The 25,117-nt window shown below is 47.8% G+C and overlaps 1 protein-coding gene across 3 annotated transcripts in view; it reads left to right on the forward strand.

Annotated features, from left to right (window-relative positions):
* The first annotated feature begins 14,606 nt into the window (after positions 1–14,606).
* EBF2 (EBF transcription factor 2) overlaps positions 14,607–25,117 on the forward strand; it is a 202,555-nt gene continuing 192,044 nt past the window's right edge. Inside the window, exons 1-5 of one of the 3 annotated variants that reach the window (XM_050800249.1) lie at positions 14,607–15,310; positions 17,807–17,963; positions 19,052–19,115; positions 19,383–19,438; positions 19,946–20,019. In XM_050800249.1, the coding sequence (XP_050656206.1) occupies positions 15,180–15,310; positions 17,807–17,963; positions 19,052–19,115; positions 19,383–19,438; positions 19,946–20,019 (482 nt within the window). In that variant the 5' untranslated portion in view covers positions 14,607–15,179. The other 2 variants (XM_050800251.1, XM_050800250.1) reach the window with 2 other exon arrangements.

The following is a 25,117-nucleotide window of genomic DNA, read 5'->3' on the forward strand; positions in this document are numbered from 1 at the left end:
CTGACCTCAAGTTATCCACCCACCTCGGCCTCCCAAAATGCTGGGGTTACAGACGTGAGCCACTGCACCTGGCTGAGGCATATTTTTTCTCTATCATTCTTTCGCCCTATCACTTCTCTTTCTTCTCCGTTTCCCTATGCATAGGGTGATCATATATCCCGGTTTTCTGGACTGTCCTGTTTTACTCCTGTTAATCTGTTGACCCACCTGGCCAGTAGCCCCTTTCATTCTCAAAAGGGTCCTGATTTTGACTATAAATTATGTGACCATCCTACTAATTCATCTCTTCATCACAGATGTTTTCTTTATACTTACTACATTTTATTAGGTGCTGGGAATACAGAGTTGAATATGAGATTCCAATCCTCTGAGCCCATGCTCGAAATTCCTGTTGAAATTGCCAAAAGAATGTAATTTTTAAAAGCTATTATTGCTGGAAACTAGAGAAAGGTGCCATTCTCAAATCATAAACTTCAAGCAATTTCTCCAAGACATATTATAGGCATGAATGAATGAAGGAGAGGGTCTGCCTAGACAGGTGTTTCCTTTGCTTCATTTCACGCATTTTCTACAGATGAGAAGCTACCCAGGGACCAGTGGGAGTCACTCCACCAGCATGCCCTAACTCAGAGCAGACGGACCTGGAGATGGCATGGGGAGCTGAGTTCTACCTGTGCCTCCCAGCTGTGCACTGGGCACAGGGAGAAGCTCAGGGTGAGGGCTTACCCTGACATGCATAATATTCATCTGTTTGGGGATGTATCCTAAACACGGTATGGGCGTTACAGAGATTGGCCCTAAGGAGGGCAGAGGAACCCTAAATAAAACATCACTGTTCCAGTTAACATTAGGTTGCCCTAAGAAACATAAAGATAAAACTCTCAGACATGGGCTGGGCATGGTGGCTCATGCCTGTAATCCCAGCATTTTGGGACGCTGAGGCAGGTGGATCACCTGAAGTCTAGAGTCCTAGACCAGCCTGGCTAACATGGTGAAACCCCGTCTCTACTAAAAATACAAAAATTAGTCTGGCATGGTGGTGCACACCTGTAGTCCCAGTTACTTGGGAGGCTAAGGCATGAGAATCACTTGAACCTGGGAGGCGGAGGTTGCAGTGAGTAGAGATTGAGCCACTGCACTTCACTCTGGGTGACAGAGTGAGACTCCATCTCAAAACAAACAAACAAACAACAACAACAAAAAAAACCCCAAAACCCTCAGACATGAAGATGAAGCTCCTTGGTACGGCTGCTTGTAGTTGTAGCTGCCTTCCAGGTCTCCATAGGCCATTGGAGCTTAAATCTAGAAAAGTAAAATGCATAATAACCTAAAGCTTCCTTTTCTTTTTTCATTAAAGCCTGGAAGATCTGAATAAAAATCCATCCGGGACTCAATCTCAACTCCCGTTACCTGAAAAACAATAAAAAAATTGCTAAAATATATCATCATCATGTTTTATAGATGAAAACAGTGAAGCATGCAGATGTTAAGTAGCTCACCCCTAATATTCAAATTCACTCCCCTCTGTAGGAAGAGCACTGAATATGCAAAGTCCTTAGATGTAGAAAGAGAATTGGCAGTTTAAAGAAAGAGATCAATTTTACGAACCATTGTAGAACTACTGGAAAATAACACTTGAAACAACTTAAATTGTCTTTTCAATGAGAGCAAAAATACTGGTAATTAACACTTAAAGATTCTAGACAATTCTTGGGAATTTTTACCAAACAGAACTATAATGGAGGCAGTGATACTGTTGTAAAAAATGATAATATCCACATGTCATTTCCAAGAAACTTCTCAAATACTGAGAAATATAATTTTTAAAAGCGCATTATTGCTGGAAACTAGACAGAGGTGCTATTCTCATATAATAAACTTCAAGGAATTTCTCTAAGACGTATTACAGACATGAGTGGATGGAGGGGAGGGTTCATCCATATAGTCTTCAGTTCTATCTAGAAGAAGAGCTGAAGACTATGTAGGCTGTTGTTAAAGCACCCTTTCTGAAAAAATTATCACAAGCTCATGTCAAAGCTTTATTTCAGATTTGCCCTGGGGAAAGAAGGTCCTGAGCCATCCATTGCAGATTTTTTTCTTGGAAGAGGAGTTTGTAGAAAAATACAAGGCAGTGCCAGTTAATATTATCAGACCCTTCTCAAGACTGACAGTTTCGCAGAATATGCTCTTGAGTTCAATAGTCTACCAAAAAATCACACAAGAATGCTAATTATTTCCCAGAAGGAATTATAAATTATATCCCATACATAAAGAAAATTCTGTCCCAGACCATATTTGAGACAATTTTCTTTCCTGCCATGCTATAAAGCATTTGGTGGTATAATAGTTCAATTATAGCTCATTTAATGGAAAAAACAGAATCTGGACCACTATTTTAGACACTGTTGCAAGTTAATCTCATGTGCATGAAATTAAACATGTGGATGTAAAAGATGAAATTAAAAGTGTAGGATTTTTTTGTGTAATTTTGAGGTGTAGAAAAACTTCTTAAGATTCCAAAGCACAACAGTGGACGGAATTGACCAGATAAAAATAAAGCATTGCTAATCAGCAGAGAACAACACTGACCAAGTTACAGACAAATAACAGATTGAGAGATAATATCTGTAACATCTAAAACTGACAATTAACATCTAAACATATAAAATCCTTCTGCCAATCATCAACATCAACAGCAGCAGAAGCAGCAGCAACAACCATCTCCAAGGCTGAAAATCCAGTGGAAAAATGCTATCAATAAGTGGTTAATTGGAGGGAGTGCAAAATGGTTAAAAAGTGTCTGAAGAGATGCTCAACTTCACCAGCAATCAAAGAAGTGCATATTAAAAGAACAGCAAGATATATCTTTATTCCCATCAGATTTGCCAAAATTAGAAAGTCAGATAATACCAAAGTTTCTGGTGCACTGTTGATAGGAGTATAAATTAGATAAGTCTGGAGGAATAAAAATAAAACAGGACATTTAAGTTGGTTCCAAGTCCATTGGGGGGTGGAGGGCTAGGGGAGGGATAACATTAGGAGAAATACCTAATGTAGGTGACAGGTTGATGGGTGCAGCAAACCACCATGGCACATGTATACCTATGTAACAAAACTGCGCATTCTGCACATATAACCCAGAACTTAAAGTATTAAAAATAAATAAATAAAACAGGATGCAAAATGAAAATATTCAACTCTGGCAATGGGAGAAATTGTTTCAGATACAGAAAATTAAAATTACAGCAGAATACAAGGTACAGCTCTAGGTAATGCATTTAAAAATATTAATGATATAGATTGTTTTATATAAGAATAAAAATTATCTAAATATACGGCCGGGCGCGGTGGCTCAAGCCTGTAATCCCAGCACTTTGGGAGGCCGAGGCGGGCGGATCACAAGGTCAGGAGATCGAGACCACAGTGAAACCCCGTCTCTACTAAAAATACAAAAAATTAGCCGGGCGCGGTGGCGGGCGCCTGTAGTCCCAGCTACTCAGGAGGCTGAGGCAGGAGAATGGCGGGAACCCGGGAGGCGGAGCTTGCAGTGAGCCGAGATCGCGCCACTGCACTCCAGCCTGGGCAACAGCATGAGACTCCGTCTCAAAAAAAAAAAAAAAAAAAAAAAAAAATTATCTAAATATACTCAGTAAGCGATAGAAAGCCTGAATAAATCATTAACCATCAAATAAATTAGATAATTTATCAAAGGCTCTATGGGAAAGTTCTGTTAATTTTTTTTTTTTTAATAGAGACTGGGGGTGATCTTTCTATGTTGACCAGGCTGGTCTTGAACTCTTGGTCTCAAGCTATCCTCCCATCTCGGCTTCCCAAAGTGCTAGGATTACAGGTGTGAGCCACTGTGCCTGGCCAAGTTCTGTTAATTTAAAGAAAATATAGATCCTATGCTATTTAAACTAAACTTGTATATTAAAAAAATCATAGAAATTATTTTTACAGAGCTTGTATAACCCCGATACCTAAATCTGATGCGCTAGTTCGAGTTTGGCATAAGAAGTAGAAACTCTTCCAAACATCGTAGAAGAAGAGATTTTAAAAAGGGGGTCTGGAGTTTGTAAAATTGTTGGAAGAGTTGGAGAGGCAAGCTTCAAGCAGGGCCTTCGAAAATGATCCACAGAACACCAAAGAAGTAAATCTCCAGGACAGAAAGGCACAGAAGAGGAGATAAGAATAAATGACGGATGTCAGGTGAGTAAATACACAACACACCTGCAAAGACAGAATTAACATGAGAAAACTGCAGATCAATCATCATTTTTCCCTGGAATATAAATTTCTCAGGGGTGTGGACTTGGTGTTGTTTACCACGGTGTCCCTGGTAAGGTGAGTGTCTGATAAATTTGTAATGAATGCATAAATGGTTAAATGACCATGTTGGGCTTATTATAGAAATTCAAAAATATGTCAATATTAAGTATATTAATATCGTTAATAACAATAAAAGAAAGATGAGGAAAAGTCTATAATCACCCTAATAAGTGCTAAGAATATATTTGATACAATTCAACATCTATTTGTAATCAAAGTTCTCAGTAACCTGAGATAAATCTGTACTTTATAATATCAGACACCAATCATCAACTTAACAACACATTATAAAAATATCCACAATATGCAGACACAAAATAAAGTGTATCTCTGATACTTCTACTCTTCGCCATTGTATTAGAGATCCTAGCCAATGAAACTAAACAGGTAAAATAAATCAGGTTTACTTTACTAGAAACAAAAAGACCAAACTATCATTAAGTAGGTGATATAATTGTCTACTTGGAAAGTCTAACTGAATCAATTAAGAAACTAGGACAACTAATAAGAGCTAAGAAAAATGTCTGTGTGTGTAATAAATGAACAAATTCTCCATATTTCAGCAATAATCAGGAACTATAATAGAAAAAAATACTCACAAACTACCTAAGAATAACTCAAACAAAATTTGTGGTGGACCTATATGAATAAACTACAGGGTTTATTTATTATTTTTATTATTTTTATTTTTTATGTGAGACACGCTTTCACGATGTTGTCCTGGCTGGTTTTGAACTCCTGGGCTCAAGCAATCCTCTTGCATTTGGCCTCCCAAAGTGCTAGGATTACAGACATCAGCCACCAAGACTAGCCAATACTTCAAGTTTTACTGCAGGACATAAAATAAAATGTATAAACTAAAAAGCATGTGGTTTTTCCAGTTTCTAACTGAGTCATAAATTTCCTGTTCTAATTTAAAAATCTCTCTCTCTCTCTCTATATATATATACACACACACACGTGTGTGTGTATGTGTGTGTGTATATATATACACACACATATATATATACATATAGAGAGAGAAATTAAGGATTATTTAATAAATGCTATTGGTACAACTAAGAGTTTAGTGACAGAAGTTTGATTTCCACCTCTTAATGTAAATGGAAATAAATTTCAGATGAACTATAGTTGATAAACAAACATAAAATATTTTGAATAAAAAGGGGCCGGGGGTGGTGGCTCATGCCTGTAATCCCAGCACTTTGGGAGGCAAGCGGATCACTTGAGGCCAGGAGTTCAAGACCAGCCTGGCCAACATGGTGAAACCCAGTGTTTCTACTAAAAATAAAAAATTTAACTGGGTGGTGGCGCATGCCTGTAATCCCAGCCATTCAGGAGGCTGAAGCATGAGAATCACTTAAACCTAGGAGGTGGAGGCCGCAGTGAGCCTTGGCAACAGAACAAGAATCTGTCTCAAAAAAATAAAATAAAATAAAATAAAAGATTTTGATTTTTCAGTATCTACAGCTAATCTATTTAAATTAGCCTTCTAAAACTTAGTCTTTATTGTTGAAAAGGGAACCAACCAAGACCGTAATGAACAAATCTATTTACTTAGGGCAAAAATTTTAATGAAAATAGAGAAATAAGAAAATATACATCAATATTTAATTTATCTTGGAATGGGGAAGGATTACCTGTGAACAACACAAAAGGAACACATTATGCTTTAAAATTTTTTATTTTTAATTATGGGTACATAACAGGTGCTAAATTTTTTATTTTTACACACAAAAGATATTATAAAGAAAAACATGGGTGGAGTTGACTACATACAAGTTAAAGACCTACTGCAGGACATAAAATGGGCTTGTCTAAGGCAGGCACGGTGACTCATGCCTGTAATTCCAGTACTTTGGGAGGCTGAGGCGAGCGGATCACTTGAGGTCAGGAGTTCGAGACCAGCCTGGCCAACATGGTGAAACCTCATCTCTACTAAAAAAAAATGCAAAAATTAGCCAGGCATGGTGGCACACGACTATAATCCCAGCTACTCAGGAGGCTGAGGCAGGAGAATCGCTTGAACCCCGGAGGTGGAGGTTGCAGTGAGCTGAGATGGCACCACTGCACTCCAGTCTGGGTGACAGAGCAAGATTCTGTCAAAAAAAAAAAAAAAAAAAAAAAAAAAAAAATTGGGGGGTGGGGAGCTTGTCTATTTGCCTAATCCAACTGCCATTCTCAATCCACCCTGAAGTGCCTCACAAAGGAGGCACTTGCTTTCCCAGATAAACGTCTGACTATGGATGGCCACATGACTCAGTTATGGCAAAGGAGGCATAAGGACTGCTTCTGGAAAAGCTTCTACTTTGCAATCCACTGGGACAAACTTGCTGGTGGCTCTGTTCCTCTTGCTTCCTGCCTTGAATGTGCGCCACTATTGCTGCTGTATCCTCCGCTAGGAGGCAGTGACGGTGAGATTGAAATTCAACATGCAAAGCAAATGAACCAGGTTTGTTTGTGGCAACCTAACTTGGGGCCATCTACCTCCAGGCTTCTTGGTATGTGAGACAATTAAATGATTTTATTGCTTAAATTGCTGTTAGTCACTTATTTTGGTACTTGCAGACGAAAACATTGTAACTAAAGTACATCTATATTTCTGCCACCAAAAAATTATAAATAAAATTACCAACAAGCAAAGATGGAAAAAAATATTTTCAACATACATGATAAATTAAAATTCAACGTCCTTAATAAAATAATGTTTAACTCCCCAAAGATGTACACTGGCCAAAAAGTGTACGAAAAACAATTTCCCCTTACTGGAAATTCACTAAATATAAACAAAATACAAATACCAAAGGACATTTCCAATCTATCAAACTGGGAAATTTTTAAAATAAGACTATAACTTCAAAGATTCAGGAAGGTTGAGGGGTGAAGGCAGAAGGGGTAACCTCAGGTATCGCTGGCAAAAGTGTACATTTAGTCTTTCAAGAGGCCAAATTGTCAATCTGTATCAAGGTGTAAAAACATGCAAAGTGTTTGATTTTGCAATTTTACTTCTAGGACTTTATCTGAAGGAAAGAATCATAGTTATTGAAAAACTAAGCTACAAGGATGTTCATCATAGTGTTGTTTATAACAGTGAAGAATTAGGAGCAACTTAAATGTCGAATCCAATAGACTGGTCAAACAATTTGTGGTATGGATAGTGAAATACTATGCAAATATTAAATGTTACTGTAGAAAAATATTTAATGGCATAGGGAAATATGCTATATTAAGTGAGCCAACAGGTTACAAATCACCATATAGTCTATGCTCCCGTTTAGAGAACTGTATATAGAAATCTGTTTAAAAGAAAGGCTGGGAGAAAACCCATCCAAATATTAGCAATAGTTGTTTATGTTGATGCCATTGGAGTCGGTTATGAATTTCTTTTGTTTTTATTTGTATATATTTTTCTGCAATAAACATGCATTGCCTTTGCATAAAAGATGGTGCAAGTTTTAAAGGGGGTTCTAGTTCTGCGGAATATAAAAGTTTGGAACCCACCCCTTAACACCATCCCCCCTCTGCCGCGCGCCGCAGCCTCCAGTCAGCCACCTCCTCGCTGACAGTGTCTCGGTTCTTCCACCCGTCAGCTTTCCTACCTCCCAGCTTCGTTTAATGCGGGCTCAGGAAAGCGCCGCTCAGGGAGCTCGGCTCTCGGGAGACAGAGACCGGTAGTGTCAGGCGAGCCGTGTCTCTTCCTAAGGAGGGCGCAGGGCGGGGAGGGGCTCCCCGAGCTCTCTGTGAACTACTCATCGATGGGGGTTTGTCGTAGAAACAGAAGACCCATTCCAGAGCTCCTCGCCATCTTCTTCAATTATCTAGTGAGTTCCGCGATCCATCCCAGCATGCGGCCGCGCAGCGAACCGCACTTGTGTTCGGGGTGCACCCTACCCAGTGCCACGCACAGCGCGGAGCCCCCAGGGCAGCCTCCTACGAATGAAGTCGCATTCCCTCCCTGGATAAGACCCTGCTCGGTGACCTACGGTGCCTTCTGACGCCTGTGTGCACCAAACAGCTTCCAAAGCAAAAAAAAAAAAAAAAAAAAAAAAAAAAAAAAAAAGCTGAGCACCCACTGTGCGATCCAGTCCCTGTGGCAGGCAAAGGAGCTGCAAAGACAAGCGAGTCAGAATCCCTGCCTCAGAAGCGCATAGGTCGTGGGAGAGGAAACTCATCCCCATAGGAGACTCAGGACCCAGTGAATTCCATAAGCAGATGTGATCATCCTCATCTTACACCTGTAGATGCTGAAGGAAAGCAAGCGTTTATTGAACACTTACTGCGTGCCAGATACTTTCGCCTAAGCTGTCTTATCCGTAAGGCAAGCAAAGCTCTGGGGAATAAATATCCCCATTTTACCAGTAAGGGAGCTGAAATTCAGAGGAATAACATTCCCATTTAACTGGCTAGGAAACTGAGGTTCAGAGGAGTAAGATCAAATGCCAGAGACCTTATCAGTAAATACCAGCCTCTAACCTGGGTCTGCGGAAAAGTGGACCTCACGGGTTGTGAGGGTTTCTGGGCGTTTAGTCCAGCGACCCCTACGCAGCGAGGCCAGCATTGCCCTATAAGCGTTGCTCTAAGCACTTCCCGCGCGGAGGGACTGTCTGAACGCGGTGACCCGTCTGCTCTCCTTTCGGAGAAAAGAGTAAGTGCAAGTTGTGTTGCCCCTTCGAGGGCGGTACGGAGCTGCCTGGCCAGGAGAGTGATCTCTGTTTTTCCCAGCTGGCTCTGAGGGTTTCCGCGGGTGCCATGTCTCGTGCGCCCTGGACCCACTCGCCCAGAGATGATTGCCCGGCTCCCGGCAGGTGAGGGGGTGGGGATGGAGGGTTCCGTGAGTCAGAAATGGAATTTCTAGGCCTTGGGCTGTGTTTGGGGAGATCCCATGATTAGAAGTCCAGTTTGCACCCTCAAAGACGTCTTGAAACCCGTGCACTCTATGCAAATGACTTTCCTGGATTTTCTCTCTTGCCACCTGAGTGAGGTGTGCCAGTGTGGGTGGAGGTGATCGTGGTGGTGTGCGAGTACGTGTGTGTTGGAGGAGGAGGTTGCCTAGTGCTAAATGGAATGAAATTCTAGATGGTGCCGTATTTGCAGCTGGCTCCCGCCCCCAAAGTCTCCCCCCTCCTCAGATTCAGGAGGCGGGAGTCGCGGAGACTAGTATATTATGGAAAAGAAAGTTGGATCTGAAAGCCAAGGATGTGTTTGTGGGGGCTTGGAGGAAAAGGCAGCCGCGTTGGCGGGGACGGCAGTGAGTGGGAGCCTTTTGTCACCCCTCCCTTATCTGAGGAGGGCCCCTGGCGCGTGGGGCGCTGCGTGTGTGCGGGCCGGGTGAGCGCTTGTGCATGTGGGTACGTCAGTGTACGTGTGAAATGTGGCGGCGCCGGCCGCAGCAGAGTGTGCGCTTGGTAAAAATATGAATAATCAACACATCGCTCACACCTCCGCGGCGAGTCGAGCCGGGAAGGAGCTGGGAGGTCCCTCGGGCTTTCCCCTGCCGGCTGGCGGGCACCGCCAGGAAAAGGGGTGCATTTCAGAGTAGCTCTTCGGTTATCACTGAGCTAAGAAACCGGCGGGGGGGGGGGGGGGGAAGAAAACCAGTCACATTTAACTTTTTCTTTCTGAAGGCCTTCTGTTGCACCCTATTGTTATTAGAAATGGAAGATGGGGAGGATCCTTGTTCCCCATTCAGCAGTTGGGATGCCACTTGTCATCTCCCACCCTCATTTTGCTCATCTGTAACATGTTAGGGGCAAACAAATCAATAACTTCCACTTGAAGTGTTGCTGTGAAGTTTAAGGTCGTTCAGAAAGGGCTTGGGCAAGTCCTGCCTCTGATCGTTAGTACCTTCCTCTCGGTCTTCCCGTTCACGGAGACCAGCGTGATCAGGCCTTTTAATGCGGGTCAACTTGCCCCCATCACTGCACCTTAAGTAGTGATGACAGATGCCACCGCCTTCGTGCACAGTTCCTTGAAAGGGGCTGCAACCGGCCGATTTACCCCAGCACGGCCCCCAGCAGGGGTTTCACGTGAAAATCACCCCTCCCACCTGGGAAATCGGGTCCCCAGATTCCCATGGAAGCTATCAATCACTTCTCTCTCCAGACAGCCTGCACCGCAGCACACACACCTCCCAGGCCTCTATTTACGCGTGGACACCCGCGCTCCCCAAGCTGCCGCTGCGAGAATTTGTTCTCTTGACCTTTCCGCTTTGCTTCCTCGCTCCTTCTGCACGCGGAATAAGGGGATGGGAAAGGGATATTTCCGAAGGAGAATACTAGGGGGAGGAGGAGCAGAGGAGAGGAAGAGGAGGAGGAAGACTTTCTGGAGTTGCCAAGTGTTAGGGTAGAGTTGAATCTGGTTCCTCCAGTCTATTTTGGGTAAACTCACTGCAGTGCCCCGGCTGGCCTCGATACGATACAACCGACATCAAGTGTCTCTAAAACGTTCCTCCACGACTCAGTACGACTCAGTACGACTCAGCATTTCTGCAGCTGTTCCCGCCCGAATCTCCTTCACTATGTGAAAACAAAAGAAGCGAATCCACTTCTTACGCAAATTGTCCTATAAGGGAGCTGTTCGGTATTGACGGCGGAGTCCCCCTGAGATATTTGTCGTGCATTTATGAATAGTTTCTTTTCTCCCACCCTCTCTAGGGAATTCACATTTATAGAACATACAAATCTAGTTACCGGAAGAAAATGCCAAAGTTGCAATTTGGTGTGAGAGTTAATGAAGTTAGATATTTTTTAAAAAATCATTTCATAAAGAATTGTGAGTTAAATATTCGGCAGGTCTCTGATATGTCAAGTAAAGCTATTTCTTTGTAGTCGGACAAAGAGTAAAGGTTCCAGTTTAAAAAATAAAAAACCCAAAATTGTAAAATTCACGTTCGAAGAGAGGCCACGGGGACAGCCACTTTTTCCATTTATAAAACCCAGACTGGCTCTCCCTGTGAATCGAATTCCCCGGCTACAGGTCTGGCTCTGTGCTTCGGCGCAGGGGGTGTGTGTCTGGAAGTGGGGGTGAAGGTCGTATTTAGGGGTGTGTTCTGACATCTCTGAATTCACCCCTGCGTCCCGCCAGACAGGAACACAGCCAGGAGAGCAGTTGCTAAGTAAAATTTCCGAACCTCTGATCGGGAGGAGAGACTTGGCGCCCAGATGACTGGACAGGATGAGACTGGGCAAAGGGGTTTAAAACCAATTACGAGGAAATCGAACATATCACACTGGGTTACAGACAGGTTGAAACAGGAACATGAAAAGAAAAAACGGGGGTGGGGGTCATTTGGGAAGGGTAAATGAAGAAGAGGACAGGGTAAAAGACACCCCCAGTTTTGTATAAATAGATTGTGAATAATTTTAATCATAGTGTTCTTTTTGGATTTTTCTTGACCAGGGCTAGAGGCAGAACCGAGCTCTTTGGTCGGAGCCTGAGAAGCGCGTGGGCTCCACAGCCCCGCGGGACTGCGCTTCCCGGGGCCGCAGCTGCGCCTGCCGGGCCCCCGCGCGGCTCGGGGCGGGTTTTGTGTTGCACGATCGAAAAGGAGGTTTGTTTGCGTGTAGCTGGGGGCGAGAGAGATGGGAGCGACCCTCCAGGCGCAGCCGCCGCTGCTCACTTCCCGAACCAACGCATGTTTCGCGCGAGTGACGGGCTCTGCGCCCATTCCTCCCCAAAACCTACACAGACACAATTAAGCCCAACTGGACTGGCCAAAATGCTACCACGCTGGGCCCAAGGCAATTCTTGTCCCCTCACGCTGGCGCAGGAACTCCAGCCTGGCCAACAATGAACTTCAACTCCTTCAGAGAGCCACACAGGGAGCCATCCCTGGAGCTCCCATCAACATTGTCGCGGGGGGCGCCCTGAGCGCAGCCGGCGAGTAGTGGGGAGGTCCCACTCTGTCAAAGTTCGGGACCACGGCTCCCCCAGATTGCCTCCCAGGGGAGGAGCACCGTGGCCCCTGAATGTCTGGGAGGAGCGGTTGGCTGGGAGGAGGGGCGACCGCCAAGCGCGGCCCGTCTGTTTTGGGGCGGGCAGCAGGGAGCTGGGAGAAAGGAACAATTCATTCGCTTCCTGAGGGGGCATAATTTGGGTGGCAGCTGTTACCGCCGAGAAAAGCTGGCGCCCTCGACCCTGACTTTGCCCTTTAACCCCAGCCAACCTGAGCCTGAGGGGTAAACTGTTGGGGCTCGACCCAGTCCCACTGCTGACCAGAGGCCTCTCTGGGTGCCCTGCGCACCTTTCCGGGGCAACGTGAAGGTGCAGACCATCCAAGGCCCCTTGAAAAAAAAAAATCACCGGGCTCACTGGCGTGTCTTGAAGGGCTCACGGCTGTTCCACACTCTCTGCCAAGGAACTCAAGGCTTTGACCCCGCTGGGCGCAGACCCCAGACGAAGGAGGCGGGGAGTTGCTTGAGGTTCGAAGAGATTTATAAAGAGAGACGGTGGAAGACTCCGGGTGGTCAGTTTTTGCTGGGACCGAAATTCTCCTTAAAACCTGCATGTAACAGAGAATTGCCGAGTTGAAACAGGGCAGTGAATCTCATCCCTACAAATTTTCCTCCCCGCCCCTTTCTTCCTTTGGACACTCCTGTCTTACTTGGCTTTTTACGAGCCACCCGATCCATTTCCCAATCGCCCTGTATGGCTCTCCCGCCCCTTCTAGTCCAACAGGGAGGACAGAGCCAGAGCTCTGGGGTCCAGGTACCATAGTCAACACAACCCAGAGGCGGGGGTTTTATCTTCTCTACCTTCCCCCAAATCAATGACCCCAGCCCCTGGATCCCGGGGCCTATGCGGAGACGGTCCGTGCATCCGCCCCCCAAACTCCCTAACCCCCTATCGGGTTTCAAGCAAATCTCCGCAGTTCGGACCAGCGCTTCCTAGTCTCAAACCCGGAGGTGGAGGCGCGCACCAGTCCCTTTCTCAAGAGAGCCGAGTTTTCTTGAAGTGCAAGCTTCCTGTCAGCCCAGGCAAACCAGTTGCATGGTGCTGTGTCCTCTAGCGGCAAACTCTAGCAGTTCATTTGCGAGCGCTCACCTACACCTAAGGGATCTGGTCTCTCAAATCTGAGACCTAAGAGGGGAGAAAGTGCCCTGAACGTAGCCCAGGCGCTCGCAAATGCCCTCCCCGTAATGAGGCCGGGAGACTCGGGCGCAATCGCTCGAACTACGAACAGCTGATTGTCTCCTCCACAGCAGATGGTCTTTGAGCACAGATTTGCATTCATTGTCTTCAAATCTGTTTTCGCGCTGGTGTTCTAGATTTCAGCAGCAGATCTATGCACAGATCAGAATACAAAAGGAGAAGCAAGAAAATGACACCCAGCCAGGAGGATGTTTAATAGGCACCTCGAGCAGCCCCGCGCAGCTAAAAAGCCGTCTAGGGTTTCAGCTGTTCGGTGAGGCTGCTGCCACCGCCTCCCGGCCACCAGCCCGCGGCCAGCACCGTAGCGACCGAGCGCGGTGGGCGAAGTTTCCGCGAGTCCCCCGTCCCTCCTCACCCACTCCCGGTAGCTTCGGGAACGGAGAGGTGGGGAGGGAACTGGAGGACCCTCAGGACTACGCCCGGCCGCTTGCGCACTCAGCCCGCCTCGATCTGTCAGCAACCTCTCCTCCACACGGGTGCGACTGCTGCTCGCGCCCGATCGCCCGCGAGTGTTTTCCTTAGCTCCTGGACCGTTTTCCCCCGCATTGTATTTGAGCAGCACTTGCGCCTCGCTTGTCCACCCCACTCCACCTCCCGCCTTCATTCATATGTTCTCCACTCTCAGCAACGTGCAAGCCGCACACAACATCTGATATCACCATGGAACTCCAGGAGACCTGCGGGAGCCGTTCAGGGAGCTGGGTGTTCTGGGGGACGTTTGCACAAAACATAAGCATATGTGGCCACGCTCACAAGCTTGCACACAGATCCGAACCCCGGGAACGAACGTGTCTCCTGGCAGGCTACAAAAACCTACATATAGAGGCAAGATTCAGGGAGGCTTCCCTCAGCCAGGCCGAACCCCTGCGTCCCCAGCCCGCACAGCCCCGCTACCCTAAGTCAGTGCAGGGTGTGGGGGACCCCCAATCCTGCGCACGCACACGGGGTTCGTGCAAGGACGCGACGCCCGCAGCTTTCTGTCCCCTTTCACCTCCCGGAGTCCCGGCAACGCAGAGCGTGGCGCGCGCCGCCTGAGGACGTCGGCCCGGCTTGCCCGGCGCCGGCCAATCCCGCTCGTCCATGCAAATGAGGCTCCTTATCGGGCCGCGGCTCCGCCTCCAGCGGCCAGGGCCGTAGTAACCCATTCATGGGGCCCGCGCGCGGCTGCAGCCGGGCTCCGTGGCGCTCGCAGCCACCGCCTCCTCTCGGCTCCGGGTCTTCCCCTTCCTTTTACAACTGATCCTGTTGGGGATTTTTTTTTTTTTTTTTTTTCCAAATTGGAACGGTGGGGAGGAGCAGGGAGGGGGGATCTGGAGGAAGGGCAGAGATTAGGCAGCCATCAATTTCTTCCAGTTTCTCCCAGAACAGGTGATGCTTCTAAATTGTGATCACTTTCAGGAGGCAGCGCTGCAGCTGGAAGGATGCGAGCGACCTAGGGTGGAGGGGCTGAGGCGGCAGATCTGAACTTACGGAGGATAAGAACCCGAACTTTGGCTACATCAGTCCGCACCTCTCCAGTGAAGCAAAGGACGGGTTATCTTTTTTTTTTTTTTTTTCCCCTAAGACTCAAACTTGGGCACTTGATCCCTTTTCTTGGATTGCTTTGGAGGAGACGATTTGCTGGCAACGTTGGGAACAGTCAGGACTGTGTTGCTGTAACTCTTACTTTTAAAGCGACAGTAGAGGATCAGACTTTTTAAATGTTTGGGATTCAAGATACTTTAGGAAGAGGACCAGCTCTGAAAGAGAAATCGCTGGGCGCCGAGATGGATTCGGTCAGGTCCTGGGTCCGGAATGTCGGAGTGGTGGACGCTAATGTCGCAGCGCAGAGGTAACGACACGGCCGCGCAATTATTATGCTCTCAGTCTCTCGCTCTTACGGTCTGTCTCTCCCTGTGCACCCCCACCCCTGCTCCCCGTGCCTTTCTCTCTCCCTGTCTCCCCATCTGTCGCCCAGGCCCTGCGCTCTGGGGCTCGCCCTCGGGCAAGCAGATCGCTGCAGTCAGGGGAACGCTCACCCGGCAGCCAGCACTCGAGTTTCTGAACTGCCTGGGTCGTAGGCGTTTCTCTCCTACTCCTTTACCGCAGTCCACTCTTTGCAAGGAAAAATAACAAAGTAGTACCCAACATCTCCCAGTTCAACCGCTAGTCTTGCAAGCGGAGCCGGCCTGGCCCCGAGCAGAGCGTGAATACCGGAGCTGGCAGTGGCGGCGCGGGAGAAAAGCTGGCTTCCTGGCTGCTCCCGGCTTCGCCACGCCGCCTGCAAGCGCCTGCCTCCCGCATCTTGCTGGGCGATTCCTGGAGGCCGGCGGCCAGAGGGTGGCGGCGGGGAGAGGAGCGGGAGAAGCCGGAGCGGCTGCCGGGGAAGGCGAGGCGGCCGGGAGCTCTGGGAGGGGGGACAGGCTGGAGGGTCCCGGCTCAAAGATGAAACAGTGAGCCAGACGAACGGAGCTGGGGAGCTGGAGAAAAGAAGAGATTTAAAAGAAGAGAAAAGACGGAGTCACAGTAGAAAGAGTTGCGGAAGAAGAAAGAGGCGAGAAAAGGCGACCGGCAGCCAGACAGGCTCAGGGATCGCCAGCCTCTGGTTTTGCGGATCCCTGAAGGTGACTTTGTGTCTAGGCGTCTGCGTGCTGGGATAGTAAATACCATGTCCGGGGTGCCACCCTACGAAGACATTACGGTCCCATTCTCTCATTACCACTACTGAGTTGGAATTTGTGGCCTCCAGGTCCTTGTCTGCGAGAAGGCAGCCCTTCTACCCCAAAGAGCCCATGAACTTCTTCCAGGACCCTCGCTTCCCCGGCTGCCCTCCTGGCCACCCACCTTTAAGTGCCAACATCACACGGAGAAATGAGCCCTTTCCCAAACTGGCCAGGTGTCCCGGGTAGAGCGAACCGGCCTCCATCCTTGGAGGAGAGGAAGCAGAAGTCTCATCGCTCCGGGACTTGGGCCGGCGGCCGCTCCCTCCCTCCCGTGGCCCGGGGCGCGCGGATTTCCCTCTGGCAGACCGCACAGCGCGGCGGTGGCCGCAGCTTAGCGCGGCGGTGGCCGCAGCTTTCCGCAGCGCTCCGGGACTGGCCCGCCCGCGAGCTGAGGGAAATAAGGCAGCACCGCAGAGTCCGCTGCGCCGCGCATTTCCTTGGGCTGACTCCTTAAAGAAGCCTCCCTCGCTTTCCTTCCTTCCCGGCATCGAAAAGTTTGCTGAAGCTGAAACAGGCAGAGTGGGGGAGATCTTAGCTAAAACATCACCCCTTTCAAAAGAGTGAATGAAGGCGCTTGCGCACCGGCGTTCAACGCTGGGAGACCCCAGCGCCGCAGGGCAGCTCCCGCAATCTGTGTGCTCGCCTGAGCCCCAAGTCTTCGGTGAAATGGGATCTGAAGGCCAAGTCGGCTGTGACTGCGACCGGTTGGCTGGAAAGTGTGTGCACACACTTGACACACTCGAGGGCGCCTTCCGGGCCCCCCAACTTGGGTTTCACAGTCACTGGGTTCGACTGGCGCCGCCGGAAAACGCAGCTTGAGTGGGGATCGCGTTGGCCCCAGGAAAGGAGGTTCTCGCCCTTTAACGGTTTGGTTTTTCCCCACCTAGCACCTCTGGGAGCGAGGGTCCCCTATGTTGGTCATCTCATTTGCGGTGGCCAGCGATCCCCGGGGCTGGTCACGGAGGATTCCGCCCTGTCTCTGTCCCAGGCACAACTTTTCGGAAGAGCGAGGCAAGCAGCCCAAGGACCCAGACTTGGACTCTGTGTTGCTCTCCCTCCTGCCCCTTGGGGTTCTTACCCACTACTTTTCCCAGTTAGCATTTGGGCGTTGTGGGCAGTGGGTCCAGGACGGGTAACTCGAATTAATACGAAATAAAAGGGTCGCTTCTTCCAAAGCAAAGGAAGCACTTATTCCCCTAACCCTGGGCCCCAGCTCTGCATCCTTATATACCCAGCAGTACCACCTGAGGGAATGGATGGAGACAGCCCCACGGTATAGGACGCGAGCCACCTCCTTAGGGGACCACTCTGGGCTTCTGTCGGCAGCCCGGGTCTTTCAGTTTCCACTAAAGACGGGATGGTGAGTGGCCCAGCGGTGGGATGCCGGACCACTGGGTGGTGTCAGAGACCCCAGGCACCAACCCTGCCACCCAACCCCCGTGGCCACGGTGACTCCTTTAAGGAGTCTCCTCTTCCTTATCCGAATTGGAAAAAAGGCCCGAAGGGTTCAGAACTCTGGACCTGGTAAGTGGACGCCTTACCCCTCTGCATGTTGTGGGCGGTTAGTAACATTGCCTTTTTGTCCTTCCCCGTGTCTTGTGTCCCCCGTTTGTCTCCCTGTGCAGCGGGGTCGCCCTGTCCCGGGCCCACTTTGAGAAGCAGCCTCCCTCCAACTTGAGGAAATCCAACTTCTTTCACTTCGTCCTGGCGCTCTATGACAGGCAGGGCCAGCCGGTGGAGATCGAGCGGACTGCTTTCGTGGACTTTGTGGAGAATGACAAAGTAAGCGGAACGTACCCCCCAAACCCCGCGGTCTAATAACTCCCTCTTTGCGAAGCACTAAAGATTCCATCTGTCACTCTCGCGACACTTTTTCACTCGCATCATCAGGGATGATAAATCGAGGCTTCTCACCCCCAGCCTCTAAATCAGTCGATTTCCCGAACCTCCTCCCACCCCCACTCCCCCCACCCGGTGCTGGAGGAGCGCTCCCGGCTCTGCGCACCGAGCCCGGCGCCCTTAGTAGCGCCTGGCTGTGGACTGACGGAGGAGCAAACGCCCTTCGAACTAGTTAAAAAGTACACCCAAGGGCGCCGCTCCCCTTCTCTGGGTTAATTTGAATTATTTTGCACCTGCGAGAGCCAGGTGGGCTGAGTTGCAGTACTAAGCGGAAACCGGGAGCCCAGCCTTGGCCCGCATTCGGGCTGTGCCTTCTCTCCGTTTCTGTTCTCCAAGGCAGCGCCTCCTCCAAACTCAAGCCTGGAACTGGGTCTGGATTCGATCTCAAATGAAGGACAGTTCGCTGAAACTCATGTGTGACCAAAGGAAAATCCCTTGCCCTTTCCGGGTCTCCGTGTCCCCAGCTGTACAATGTGAGCTTTAGAGCAGGCCTTCCCAAAGTCCCTCCTGAACCTGGAACTCAGTCCCTGAGCTCGTGGCCCTGCGGGCGCAGTCCTTGCGGGATAGGCCCGAATGCTGCCTTTCCAAATGACAGGTCCCTTCCCTTTTCTGCCAAAGGAAGCCCTGGGGCTTCCTAAGGACAGACAGAGCCCGAAGGGTTGGGTGGTGCCTGTTTACAGGCAGCTTTGGCGAGTTGTCCTGTTGTCGCAGGCTCAAGGGTCACACTTCTGAGGACATCTTTAAGGGAAACAGGGCTGGAAAGGGTCAAGTGGCTTCGAGTCTTGGCAAGTTTCCAAGGGCGGCCAAAGACAGGCAGATGCTCGTGCCCTTTGACCTAGGGCTGAATAGGGGTTGTTCGAAGCTGCCTTTTGATGGGGAGAAGGGATGTGGGGTGGGGATTCACTGTCTCCTCTTTCCCTTATTTTGGGGGACTGGAAGGCAAGGGAATCGAACGCTGCCTGTCTTTTCAGGAACAAGGCAACGAGAAGACCAACAATGGCACTCACTACAAGTTACAGCTCCTCTACAGCAACGGTGAGCTCCTCTACAGCAACGGTGAGCCGGCGCCTAGCAGCCGGCTTCTGGGCCGCACGCGTTGATCTTGCCATGATCACTCTCAGGAATCGCATGGAGCCCAGGGCGGCGGGAGGCTTGCCTGGGACAGGGGATTGGGAGGTCACCGTCTCCAGGGCGGCTCAGCCTGGAGAGGCTGCTTGGGCCTCAGACTCATAGCAGAGACGGGTTTGGGGTGTCCGGAAGGGGCTCCACGACCCTTGACTGGTGCCTGTCCGGTCCTCGCAGGTGTCCGCACGGAACAGGACCTCTATGTCAGGCTCATCGACTCGGTCACCAAGCAGGTGAGCCCAAGGCCTCTTGGCTTCTCTTCACCTGTCTCTTACCCGTCCCCCCAATCCCCCCAGTTTGTTTCTGACCTGCCCCTCCTCCACTATTTCCTGGGTCAGACTCCACAGCCCCCCTCCACGTCCCCCTCCCAGCACCTTGTCCACTCGGGAAATTTTTTTTTTTTTCTGTCTCACCAAGTGACCTGTTCTGTCTGACTCAGGGAAACCCTGGGGGCAGTAAGAGGCGAAGAAAAAGGATGGAAAGGAAACAATTATTGGGAGATTCAGTTCCCCCAAACATTCCATTTTGCTAAGAATGATGTTCTCACTGGGGCAAACTTCTGTATGCTTTCAGTCGAGTCCAAACTCGGCAACCGCTCAGGTTGTGCCGCGGGCGGGAATTCCTAATGCAGTGGGAGGCAGTGGGAGGGAAAGCGATGTTGTGCTTGTTCTGAAGTCCCTTCTTTCCTTGCCCCCAACCCCTTTCCACATCTTCCTTTCCTGCTACTACCTCCTTCACAGCCCATCGCGTACGAGGGACAGAATAAGAATCCGGAAATGTGCCGAGTTCTCCTGACTCACGAAGTGATGTGTAGGTAAGAGCCGCCTTTTCCCAGGCCTTCCTGGAGAGCCCGCAGGTGCTCCAGCCCGGCCTTGGTGCGCCCCGTTCCCGGGACCAACTTTCAGGAGTGAGGGCTCCCAGCTGAGAGGCCTCGCGGGCAGACAGGCGCAGAGCGTAGATCCACGGAAACCCTTTCATGCAAGTGTCTTGAAGCATAGCCGTTAGGACTCAGAACGACTCGGGACTCCACCTCTCTGATGTCGCAGGAGTTTCCTTCGGCCACGTGGAAGGTCTCCACTGTGCCCTGGTCAGTGGTAGTGGTGGAAGCGGGCTGGGCAACCCCGGGCCCGGTTTGGGATCAGCTGGAGTTCCCGCCCGGCCTCTAGTGGTAGATTTCCAGGAGGGTCACTTGTGGAGTTAATGAGTCAAAGCCCTGGAACGACTCCTCGTCTGGGCGAGGGACCACCAGAGGGTCCAGCGGCTCATTTCTGGGGTGCTTCCTGGCACCCTGGCACCTGCGGTGATGCGGGGGCGTTTCTTCCTCCGGGGAGGTTGCTCTCTTCGGAGTTCACGTGTTAGGGGAGTTTCTCAGGTCAGAAGGAACTACCGGGAAGAAAAATCTGTCCAGTTCCCACCAGTGCCTTAGGAGGTGCAGGGAGAGGACCCGCTGAGAGATCTGGAGTGTGGAGCAACAGCTGGATTCTGATGTTCACGTCGTGAAAGATTCAGTCTACTGGCCTTCCTGCACCTTTCCCATCTTCCTTTCAGAGACCAATCCATTCCACCTTGAGTCCTGTGCATTACTCCCTTTTTTTTTTCTGACTGCCTGGAAGAAAATTTAAAAAATCAGAAGAATTGCATCCACCCTTATTATTTCAACAAATGTTTATTGAGTGCCTAGTATGTACCCGGTATCGGCTGGGTGCTGGGGATCCCACCGCAAACAAGATATAAATAGGAAACTCTGGAAAGAGTGTGGCTATTTTATTCTGAAAATTTAAATGTCTATTCCATACATGCTTTTCTTCCTCCAAAAATCTCTGCTTGGAGGGAAAGCCTCAATTCTTCCTTACTTGGCTATTGCTTTAGTGAATGTCTCCCAACTCCAGACTTAATAGTTTTGGGTAATTGCAGGTTATCTGATTTAGTGTGTACTGTTTTATGGGCAGCTCCCTGAAGCCCTGTCTCCCTCCCCAACCTAGTCAGGAAGAAACCATAACAATCAGACATGTTTGTTTTGGTTTTGACCAAGTATTAAAAAAACAAGCTTTCCAAATGCCAGTGGCTTCAGCTGAAAGCAATGGAGGCTTCCTTGCTGAAGTAGCTGGGGGAAGACATTGGGAGGAGTAAGAAGATAGATACTCTACTATCTCAGGGACCTTTGATAGATTTGTTCAGAAAGAAAACAGAATTCTGAGATGTACTTTATATAATACCTAGATTTAAATAGAACGCTTTGATTAGGTTGGTTAGTTGAAGGGAGGTTTTTCTTTTTATGCCTTTGGAGAGATTACTTTCTGAAAAGGAAAGAAAACAAAACCAAAAACTGATCCATTGTCTAATGAATTATACCTATCATTTTAAATAACACTTGCATGCCCCATCCAGCTGTAGTTAAGACTGACATTTTTATTTTTAAGCCCAATCAAATCCTCCTCATTTCATGCTGTTTAAGTAGCAGCATCAATTTTTAAAGCCTCTAGTTTAGTCTGCATTAGTAACACAATATAAAAATTTAATGTACTGTAACTTCTCTGTGTTGGAGACCTGGGAAGATGCTCTGCTGTTTTCTTCCCAAACTAGAATTTAAAATAAATATTAATTATGTGTAAATAAATGATCCATTGAATGGATACTGTCTGCAGCATATGCGTGTGTGTGTACACGTGTGCAGACGAGATGGGTGATGGCAAATATTAGATGCATCCAAAAGGGAAGTTCTCATTCCATCTGTCAGTTAGAGCTGGTTGATACTTCAGGAAGGGTGAAAAGTTCCTTCTCTTACATTTTAAGAGCCAGTTGTAGCAGTCAATGATTGAGAGATGAATCAGGTGCCCTGTTTCTTGAGGGTTACTGCATATACTTAGTTTCATTTGCATAGTGTTATTTGGCATACCTGGGCACTTCACCGGATGGTTTTATGTTCCGTAATCTTTAGTAAAAGGCTCATAAATTTGTTTAGCTTTGAATGGGGAACAAAGCAGAGACAAAATAAATCTCTTTAGGAATAACTTTTTCTCCCTTCCCCAATGGTCTCTGCTCCTCTCTTTCCTGCTTTGGTTCATTTTACCAATTATTAGCAAGGAGAAATCTAGTTGTTATGGCGCTGCCTGCCACCCCCGAGCCCTCAATGCTCAGAGGGTTAAAAGATATTATAATTTGAACAGAAGTCGTCTCAAGGCCTACAGCTGGCTAATAACAGAGTTGTATTGAGCTCGAGCAAACCCCACAGCTGTGACTTTTCGCCACAAGGCGCAGGCTAGACAGGGCCCTAATCAGATGGGCCAGCCGGGCAGTGGGGCCAGTGTCTTTATTGGCCAGATGGTGTGAATTTAGACACTTTTGTTATGCAATCGCAGGGAGGAGTTGGGGAGAAGAAAACAAAACAAAAGCCACCATGCTGTGCGCTTATTTGAGTTTGAAATTAGAGACAGATTTTTGAAAGTTGAAGGTTGAATTTTAAAAACTATTTTGGAGGGGATAAGAGACACACTCACTTGCCGTGAGCTGGAGTTTGGCTGAGTGGACACCCTCCGTCCAACGCTGGGGCTTTTTCCCCTTCCTCAGCCATCTTTTCTCTTTCCCTTTCTGAAAAATGCAGGTATGATTCAGGATTGTGATAAGAGTTCTCATGTTTCCCCACCTCCCACTTATAACTTGTTTTATTTTTTTCTCTCTCCTTCAAAGACTCCGGGTGGAGATGGGGAGAATAAATTGAGTGTTTCAAGTAGAACGTTTTCCAAATAAGTACTAGAATAAAATAAACCAAACCACGCCAGAGAGAAACAGTGGAACAGCTTCCATTTTCATTCATTAAGAAAAAAGAGCACCTCTGAGTCTCTCTGGGGTTGTTATGAACACAATCTTAACCTATTGCCAAGCTCAGTTTCCTCTTCTCTTTGTTTTATTATTTTTTATCTTAGAGTCAGTTTTAGAAAACACTTATTGAGAACGTCAGACTTGCTTGTTGGAGAATAATCCTAGCCTTTTAACTAAAGTAGATGAACCTAAAGTTGGTCACTCAGGCTTTGTCTACACAGCAAAGGGAAGGCAGAATTAAATTTATCTGAGTAATTCAGGGACTTGGTTTGTTAGCTGTTCCACACTGTTTGGGGAGTGTAGGTTCACAAACATCTCAGGTTCTCCACTTCCCATTGCTTGTGCTAATATTGCTGGCGGGAGGACTGAATGCCGTTAAAAACAAAGAATGACTAGAACATATTAATGAGAACTTTTCTCTAAAAAAAAATATAATAATTTGCTTTGGCCAACTCACAGACCTAGAAAAATGTTAAGATGCGCTCAAATGGGGCTAACTCAACCAAGTTCTATTATTAATTGAACTTTACTATTATAGTTCAATGGCCAAGTGAGTGTCTTCTATGTATGTTTTGTGCTGAATATCAACATTAGAGATGATATTTAAATATGTTGCTGTTGGAAAATGGAGGATTGGATCCTAAAGTTTATCTGCATTTTTCTTTGAATATCATTTCCTCCCAAGTTCATTCTCTACGTTATACTACACTGGCACCAGGCTTACATTTTTATCTGTTTTTCTTTTCCTCCAGAGGAAATCCCCACGGAAGGCAGCTGAATTGAGCTGAACAATTTTGCAAACTTACTCAGCCCCCTCAGAATCATTCCTACCCAAACTAAACAGATTGGCACATTCTGACAGTGTGTGCTCTTGTAATTAAATTGTACCCGGCATTGCACACATATTTGGGGTTAGGTTGACATGCTGGTGATGTCAAAGGGGAGAGTCTTGCTTGAAGGTCTGTAGGTAGCTAGCATGTATGGGTCTTTTGAAACTGTGTTGCTAAGAAAAATGGTTTGCCTTAACTGCAAAGGTATTATGTTGACATAAGCAATATTCTAGAAACAGGAAAGGTGGGAGAAATGGGTGGGGGCGTAGGGATTTGGAAAGAGAGACAAGGGCTTTAGGAGGTGGGAGAGCAGCTGGCCTGCATTTTTATTGGTGTTAATCTTGGGATGGATTGAAATTTTAAAAGTTAAGACCTAATATAATTTCAAAGGCCAAATATTATTTCAGAAAGTCCCAGTGGCAAACTCTAGTATTTAAGAAAGTTGAGACCATTTTTCTTTTCCTTCCTACTAATTTGATTAAATTTCTTAAAACCTCATTGTGCCCATTTGCTGCAAATGTTTAAGCATCTCTCAAGTATATTTCACTTTCTGAGGATGGTAGACTTATTCACTGGCGAATCCACACCCATGAAAGAGATGGGTTTAAAACGTTTTAAGATATTTATGTTTAATTCTTGGAGAACCAGAGAGGGCAAATGAGCTGCAGAGAGCCACAGAGCTAGGACTGGGGCTGGGCATGGTGGCATACGCCTATAATCCTAGCACTTTAGGGGGCCGAGGTGAGCAGATAGCTTGATCCCAGGAGCTCAAGACCAGCCTGGGCAACACAGCAAGACCCTGTCCCTACCAAAATAAAAAATCAAAAATTAGCCGAGTGTGGTGGTGTGCACCTGTGGTCTCAGCTACATATGGGAGTCTGAGAAAGGAGGATCATTTAAGCCTGGGAGGTTGAGACTGCAGTGAGTCATGATTATGTCACTGCATTCCAGCCAGAGTAACAAAGGGAAACCCTGTTAAAAAAAAAAAAAAAAAAAATCTAAGACTGGGTTGGTGTTAGGCCTTTGGGTTCCTGCTGTCACATGACTTCCCTTTTTTCCTTATGTTATCACCACTTTCAAAGGGTGCTCATGGAATCCCCTAGCGTCATGAACTTAAACCTAGAAGAGACTCGAGAGAGAATCAAATCCAACACTTTCACTTTATTCATAAGAAAGAAAAAGCCCAGAGGGGTTAAAGACATATGACTAAATTTGTGAAGCTGGTTGGTGACAGCTTGGATATCAGAACGCTGATTCTGAGTT

The sequence above is a fragment of the Macaca thibetana genome, chromosome 8 (genome assembly GCF_024542745.1).
Source record: "Macaca thibetana thibetana isolate TM-01 chromosome 8, ASM2454274v1, whole genome shotgun sequence".
NCBI classification, from domain to species: Eukaryota; Metazoa; Chordata; class Mammalia; order Primates; family Cercopithecidae; genus Macaca; species Macaca thibetana.